Source organism: Nestor notabilis, unplaced genomic scaffold (assembly GCF_000696875.1).
Source record: "Nestor notabilis isolate BGI_N333 unplaced genomic scaffold, ASM69687v1 scaffold22375, whole genome shotgun sequence".
NCBI classification, from domain to species: Eukaryota; Metazoa; Chordata; class Aves; order Psittaciformes; family Psittacidae; genus Nestor; species Nestor notabilis.
The window spans coordinates 1-8,515 of NW_009930884.1; the positions used below are offsets into that span (position 1 = coordinate 1).

General features: G+C 43.1%; 1 protein-coding gene across 1 annotated transcript in view; it reads right to left on the reverse strand.

The window, feature by feature from the left end:
- Window positions 1-669: 669 nt before the first annotated feature.
- The window catches only part of STON2 (stonin 2), a gene marked incomplete at its 3' end in the record, with an annotated part of 52,901 nt that continues 45,055 nt past the window's right edge, over window positions 670-8,515 (reverse strand). Inside the window, exons 4-5 of the mRNA XM_010015634.1 lie at window positions 5,988-7,823; window positions 670-889 (exon numbers count right to left, since the gene is read on the reverse strand). Coding sequence (XP_010013936.1) covers window positions 670-889; window positions 5,988-7,823 — 2,056 coding nt within the window. The remainder of the gene's footprint in view (window positions 890-5,987; window positions 7,824-8,515) is intronic.

Consider the following 8,515-nt stretch of genomic DNA (forward strand, 5'->3'; position numbering starts at 1 on the left):
TCTATGATTCTATGATTGTATGATTCTATGAAAATGCACAGAATCACAAAATTGTAGAAGATCTTGAGTTGGAAGGGACCTGTAAGGATCATCGAGTCCAATTCCCTGCTCCTCGCAGGACTGCCTAACACTAAACCAGACACTGGTACATTCTTGCCATCCTCAGGCTCAGGTGCTTTGGGCTACAGATGCCAATTTGTACTGGGATGGGGCCAAGGTGGTCTACATCTGTGTTCTAAATTTCAACACCTCTGACAATTCAGAGATGATCCAATGTCCAGTTCTTTAGAGGAATGCTTAGGAAAATCAGATACCTTCTCCAGAGAATTTAGGAGACTACTAAAAACGTATTACCATTACAAATATTTGCCATGAGAATCTTTTCATTATCTCTCATCACTGCTCTTAAAGAAGGCAGGTAGGATGCCAATTTCTCTGCTGAGTGATCAGCTAACATGCAAATTTTAGCATACTGGGATTCTTGGCAGGTACATACGTAGCACATTTTCCCATCTGCTCCTCTCCTTAGGGCAGGCAGGAAGAAGAAATATTTAAGCAGAGAAATAATGTGATCCTTTTGTGTGCTGCAGCACTCCCACTGTAGCTGCTATGAAGGGCAGCCTACAGTTTTCAAGAGGATTAAGTATGCAAAGTAACCACCAAGATTGCCACATGTTCAGTTTTACCTTGTAACTGTAGTGTGCTGAATAGTTGACCCACTTCCTTACGTCGGTCTTGTCCTCAACAGAGATGGACCGAACAGCGGCTTTGGATGCAGAAGTGGTGGGCATGTCGAATTCCACCTCTACATAGCGGACAAAACTGGAAGGCACTTCCCGGTCAGAGCCAAGCTCTAGGTGACAGAAGAAGCAGTGAGGATGGCCAGAAGCTGCAAAAAAAGCCATGAAAGTTGTGTTGGATGGATTAGAAAAGACAACATCTAGGAAGAAGCAACATCATGGAACTGCAAGAAACCGAGAATCTGCCGGGTGAACTAGTTCATATAAGTGACAGTATCTTACCTGTTTGGTGCTATAGGAATTAGAGGAATTAAACAAAACTGCAAAAAGAATTGCCAATCACTCTGGTGTTCTTTTAGTGGTGGAAAATACAAGATGTAAATCAAGCACAGAAGGGTAAAGGTATTTTCCTTTTTCTGATTCTCCCAGTGTATGTAACATGTTAAGCACATTGTGGCATATCCTTCTGAAATGTCATGTACTGGTAATGAGGAAAGGTGAGATTTGACAGATATTTCACATTTGTTTGAAATTGTTATTCCCATTTTTAGCAGAAGAAAATATACTGGATAATGTTAAGTAATTTTCCTGGGTTTAAAAAGCAAGTTCATGCACAGCTTGGAAGTAACTGTTTATTCTTTACCCTACCCCAGTCATTAAAGATGGCAAGGTGAGGAAGTAATACGTTTAGCTCTGTCACCTGTAAATAATAACCTTTGTTATTATTTCCCCCTCCTGTGTTTTGCTGGACAGCAGCGATGTTTAAAAATTGAAGTAGGGACTGCTAGTCAAGCCAGGTTCGTTTTATTTCTGACTGCTGCCAACTCCCTGAGCTCTTGAGCAAGTCATTTAAGGTCCGCACCTCAATTTTTCTGTCTACAAAATGAAAACGAAAGCCTTCAAAGCCACTTTGGGCTTTTCCGATTGAAGGGATCCAGAGTTTCCTCACAAATGGGAGGTTTAACAACTTACGTCCCTGCAACAGATCCAACGAGAGGCTATGCAGTTCAACAGAGACAGCACTGATACGCAGCACCACAGCTGGAGCCAGGTTATGAACGAGTGGGTGCAGTTATCAGACATAAAAGCTTGAGTTCTGCAAGCATTTAAACATACCACCAGGACTTTCATGAGGATTAATTATCCCAAGCAGAGTACTGACTGTGGTTCTGGAGTGAGCTGGGAGCTCCCTCTGACAGCACGTCCCAGCTTTTCGTAACTGGAGCACAGGTTTTCAGGATAAAATCAGTGGCACACAGCAGACCTTCAAGATGATGCCTCACACCATGGGCCAGCAGCAGCCCCACGTGCTCTCGGGGAGATCACTGTGCCTCCAGCACTGCAGGGCTTTTGCTTCTGGCCAGTTCTTGGGCTCAGCTGCGGTGGACATACCTGTGGTGGCAGGGCAGTCCAGCCTCTGCCATGGGACATGTGGGTACTGCTGTACGTACCTGGGAATCACTGCTTTGTGGTACTGCATTATGCAGATGCCTAAAAATTCCTGGCTCAAAATTTCTGTGTTCAGCACTCAGTGCTGGCAACCAACTCCAAGTCTCAGACCCCCCATCCGTTCCTATCTCTTCACTCACCCTGTACCAAGCTCAGCAGACTCATTGCAATCCCTCCTGCTCATCTGCTTTGCTATGCTTTTCCTCTCCTACAGATTGCCTTCAGACTGCCCGGATTGCAGTGGAGGTTCACAGCAGTCTGAAGGAGTGGCAACACAGCACTGGTGCAAACCACTTTCCCAGCTACAAGGTGTTCAGCTTGTGCTTCTGCACTCTTGAGCTGGCTTATGCTCAGTTGCTTTTGGGATGGACACCTGTGAAAGTAACACTAGAAAGTGTTTATGGAGGCTTGAGCATACTGTGTGACAGGAGCCTTGGACATTCGAACTTTTAAGCTTCTCGTAATTTCAACTGGACACATGGAACTAGCAACCACTCTTCTAACACACATGTTGGTGGATATTCACAGGCTCAAAAAAAAAGGGGGGGAGGGAAATAAAGGGGAAAAATGGAAGAAAAATAATAATGCAATGCAACTAACAAAGCAATTTTTCAATAATTTAATTTCTTCCAATAGTTGTGCCCACTAACACAGACAAGACCATGCACAACACTAAAAAAATATATGGAAGTTATTCATTTAAACCAGCACAGCATGGTAGGCAACAAGGTGAAGTGATTAACAAAGCAAGTCCTTCACCAAAGCTATAGCAAAAGATACCCAGCACATGAGTGTTCATCAGTGGGGCACATGAGGCACTTCTATAGACTCTCTGTTCAACAGGTTCATTCAGAGCTCTTTCTCTAATGGACAGGTACAGTTTTTAGTAAAATCAGTCAACAGACTGCTTTTGGTTTGCAGCTCCTGCTGCCTTAAGCTATTAACATTTCATTCTGACAATCAAGGATCTGGTAATATAATTCATATATATGCATAGGTTACTGTGATTGGAAGGAATCTGTTCCAAATGATTCTGATATCCCAACATTATTAAAGGATTCAATTTACTTCAGAAAGTATACCAGATGCCTGAATCCACAGCCAAAGTAAAGCAAAGTCCAGATATTCAGATCCAAAGCTCTGCATAGAGCCTATATCCCTGCTTCGCTGGAGATGCATTTTCCCATGGTTGAAGAGCAGGTGGATGTTTTCCTAATACTCTGCTGGTGGATTAAAAAACCCCAAACATGTGGAGCCCAGCCAGCTGCAACTGAAGCTCTGCAGAGCCTGTAAATAGGCTCTCTTTATCAACTGCTTTGATCACATTAATTGTGAATATGAGAAGGGCAATAAAGTTCAACAAGCTCTTTTGGAAAGGATTTTAGCAATGTACTAGTAGAATCCAGTCCATAGCTTTTTCTTATGTCAAATCACAGTCAGAGTACACACTCTCCTCCTTTTGTCATATGCTTTTACCTGTCCAGTCATAAGCAGACACTTTGGCTACAGACGGAGCTGATAACAAGTTCCTAAAGTGAGAGTGCAAAGGGCTCCATCCCATTAGAAAGCACAAACAGAAAACATTTGGATAAGACAGCAAAGCTACTGAAATAGTTTGGGAGCTAGGATACTGCAACCTAAATGCAAGCACCGAGTTTTGGGAGGGACCAGCTCTCCTTTCCTGTAGGATGTGGTACTGGCCATATTTTTATACTTGGTGCTTGAGAACTGCATCATTTATATGGACTTTTGCAAATAGGTGGAGGTGAGTCATTATACCACTTGTGGGTAGGGCTGGATACAGCCAAGCATACAAAGGTTGGAAGTAGATCACGCATCAGTGTCACATGGTCAGAAAAGTATATGTTCCATCAGAAGAATCTAAAAAGGATCAGGAATTGGTGCTTTTGAGTACCATTTATATCCCTCATTGTCTACCATATATTTTGATTAAGGAAAACCATAGGACGAGTGCCATCAAGAAATGTAAACAGTCCCTGAGAGGCAAGGTCAGATTTAAACTACATTTGGCCTGCCCTGTCATCATTTTTGGATTCCCTCCCTCTCACATACCTCATGTGTCCTGGCCAAGACAGCGCTTGCACGGCCCTTCCGTTCCCTGAAATGACATCTGACCTGACCAGAGGGGTGATGACACTCTCTTCCTCTCAGGATGTAAACAAATACTAACTGCCCTGAGTTCTGCATGGTGACACTGACGGATAGATGCTCTGTGGCAGGGCTCCAACAGCCGCACCAAGTCTGTGATGCATTTCCTTCTGAAATATACGGGGATATATAATAAAGCCTCACACTGGGAGAGACAAGATCAAGCACACAAGAGGCATAGATCAACATCTTCCTCAAAGTAGTGTTGGGTAAGGAAGCGTCACGTCGTAGGAGGCAGTAGAACCTGGAGTTCTGCCTCTTCTACGGGTTTGCTACTGGCATGTTCTGTGATTGTGTTAAAGTCTGGGGGCTTTCATTTCCCCAGCTGTAATGTCTATATGGTATACTGAGATCTTTGGAGAGAAGATGCCACAGAAGGCCCAATTTCACAGCATGCAGATGGCATAGTGAGAATTTCCTCACAAGCATGCTACTGCTCATAAACAGCCTGAGGTTAATTTTGCATTGCAATATTTCTCTTGAGTTCCCAAGCTCTTTCTTCGTATGTCCCACACCACAGAAAACATGGAGCCTTCACTTTTGTTAGCAACATCCCTCCAAACTTGTGGTGTAAGCTGGTGTCCTTGGGCTGAAATGTGGTCCAACAGATTAGAAGACTCGGATCACTGTTGTGCTGACACTATAGCTTAAACTCAGGAAAACATATGTCTGTAAAAGTGCCAAATCTGGCACTGAACTTTCCTTGAAGGAATACTGAATACAGAAACCCTCCCAGTCACCCAGCTGCATTACTACAGCATTAACACATTAATACTAAAAAGTCCATGTTTGTAAAAAAGCTGGTCTAGATCAGAGAAATTAAGAAGTAGAATTCACTATGAATAAAAATAAATCTGAGTTGTCTAGCTTTATTGCACACCACAGATGAAAGGCAGGTATTGGAATGACTGGCAGTGATGCCCAAAGGGAAGAGTAGTTCGCCCATAGTATTTGAAAGTTTAATTATGAACGTGTTACTAGAAATACAAAGAATTGTGGGCTTTATGCTGGTATTCCCTCTTCAGGTTTAAGCTGTATTTACCTGTCTGCACTGATTACAGAAAGACAGCCACAAACTGGTGTGTGGAAATGTCTTTTTTTAACGGTTGCAAAATATCTTCTGTCCTCTTATGATCCCCATTCCAGATACTTTCTAGGCATTAGTTGTGGTATATGCACTGAAATACATAGCACTGGCCCAGTATGCCTGGCAATGCATGGACAAGAAATCACGTGTGCTGGAGGAACTACAGCAATTTACATGGTTCTGTGATTCAGCACTGTAGCATAGTATGTTGCCTTTGCAAGTTAGCTGAAAAAGCCCTGTTTTCAATAACAGTGCTAAGTACACTTGATGCCTAAGTCCCATAATGTACTCATAAAAGCAAAGCAGAAGGCATATTTTTGCATCTGGAAAACCTAAACCTGTTTTATCATTAGCAATATTTGTAGGATACATAAAACTACTGGAAAGAAAGTTCAGATAAATGCTTCATGCAACTAACTGATGTCTTTTGGTATACTACAGAGGATGATTTATCCCTCACCATGTAAGCCCAGTGTTCTTTATCTTCCAAAATACGTAACTCCTTTTAGTTTAGGCTTGCAGACATGGTATGCACCACTTACCTGAGTTTTTGTCAGGCAGTCGGTTTATCCTCCATACGATGGAATTAAAGGCATGCTCGTATTTGGCAGTTCCCAAAGTTACTCTCATTACTGGCTCAGAACCAGACAGACTGGCTGATCCAAAAGTGGCACCCTTGTTCACCTTTGCTTTCAAAGATTTCTCCCCCAGGACGCTCTCCCTGCGGAAGTTCTTCACCCACTTGTTTGGCACTGGGTAGCGGATCATCACGTTTTCACAAGGGACCTGAGTTAATGGGTCACGGTTGGAAGAGAACCCAGTGGACATCATCAGCCAGCTCTGCACCTCCACCTCAGCACCACTGATGCTGGCAGCTGTCCTCAGAGTAAAAGGCAAAGTTTTCTCAGCAAAGACAGTTCTGAATCGCATCAGTTCAAACCGGCAGGCATCCAAGGGGTTGAACAGGATAATACGGGATTTATTAAACACATCCTCATCCACACATGAATGGAATCGACAGCTGTATAATTTAATCCACTTTGTGGTAGTAGTGGGCATAATATCCTGCCTTGCAACTATTTCATTCCCTTTGATCAGGATATCATTAAGGCCCAGCCTGCATTCTGCCAGGCCAGAAAGGAAGCTGAGAACATAGATATGGGTCAGCACACTCTGCTGGAGAATCACACTGTCCCCTTTGGCCAAGATGCCATGAAACTCATCCCTGACATCAACTGTGATTTCTTCTTCTTGATAGTTCAGTCCTACTGTGCTCAGATCTGTTGATGAGGCTGGCAAGTTCATCAGTGTGTCTTGCACAGCACTGATGAAGCTAAGGAAGTCTTCATAATCTGTAGTCCCAAGCTTGATAATTTGCTCTCTCTCTGCTGTGTGAGCAATGGCTGGCTTAGGCTGATACTTCTTTTTCTCCTTGTAGGTTGTGCGGTCCAACCGCACGCTGTGTATCCTTCCATTCTCATCATAGTTCTGGAGTTTGCGCTCTGAAATCTCATGATTGATTTCAAGTTTAAATTCCCGGAAAGGTTTCTCCAGTCCTTTCTCATAATAAAGCTGTATACATCCACTGTCAGTCAGTTTGACATATATTGGTCCCCAGTGCCTGGATGACATAATATTCTTCTTCTCTGGGATCCTAAGCATCATTGGCCATCCATCCTTTGGCTGAGCTGGTGCCAGATTAAATAAGGCTGCATCCGGATCATATGGCATCATGGGGTCATCATCAGGCAGGGTAGGGGTGCTCACGTGATCTGGGTCTCCAATCTGAAGTTGCTTTAGCTGCTCTACAGCATCTGTGTGGGTTATATTTTTGCTTGTCTCATGGAAACTGATGATATCAGACTCTTGATGAAGAATAATGAGAGAGTCTCTTTGGCTTTTGCCTGGAGCACTGGAGACAGAAGAGCTTTTGGAACGCCTGTCTTGCTCCTCAAAGAATGAGCTGAATGGATTGATGGGTGAAGGCTGGACATCTCGCAGAGATTCATCCAGGAAGGGATTAGTAGCACTCCATGGTGGTGTTTCAACAGAAGGCAACTTGGTTAAGGAGGAGAGATCGAGTTTTTGAATTTTGGAGAGGTCCCCCAGTGTGCTTTTAGGACGTTCTCTTTTCTGAAAGGATGTAGTGAGGTTAAAGTTAACATCTGGAGTCTGTGTTTCTGCAGGTGGGGTGTCTGTTTTCAAGGGAGAAAGATTCTGTGGTGAAAAACTGACTTCATTGTCGTCAAAAGTCACCCAGCTGGGAAAGCGAACTGTGGTTGGGGTAGATGAATGCCCATTCATGGAGGTGTTGTTCAGCTGCCAGTTGACAGCCTCCATGTCTATCTCTTCATCTTCCTGGAGAGACGAGGAATTGTCTTTAAAAAAAGAGGAAATTTCAGTTAATTACTCTGAAGTTACTCAGTTCTCTCCAAGTACAGAAATCTACAGTCTGCACAACAGTTTGCATGCTCAAGAAAGGCATTTTCATATGCTAGGCAAGAAAGATAATCAGAAGACTTGGCTAAAATGCTTAAGAGTCTGGCCAGAATTAACAAAGAAACAGACAGCTGAACACAGAAAAGGAATGTAGTAAGAAATAGAAAAGGTATTACAGCAATGATTGTATTGCTCTCATTCCAACATAATAACTTAAAAAAAAAAGAAACTTAGCCCACATGTTGTAGTGATTCTTTAAAACTTCCCTCTAAACTTTCAGGCTGCGTTTCTTCTCTCCACTTACCTTCTGCCACTTGCCTGTTTAGTTCCCTCTCACTCTTGTTCTCATTTTTTCCCTTTCTGTTCCCATACCCTTTGCTCTAGGGAAAAATCACAGAATCATAGAATAGTCAGGGTTAAAATAGTTAGGGTTAAAATCCAGTAGGGAGAGGGAATGAACACTGAGGAAGAGCATTTCTGCACTTTGTCCCTATGTATTTGTCTGCACATTTGCTGTTAAGACAAAAGCACAGGAGGATATGGTGAAGGCACCATAAAGGGTGTGTAGGTGGCATTTTTGCCCAGGATGTGTTCAGTAAAGAAACTCTTTGGGTTACCTAGTGGGAAAGAG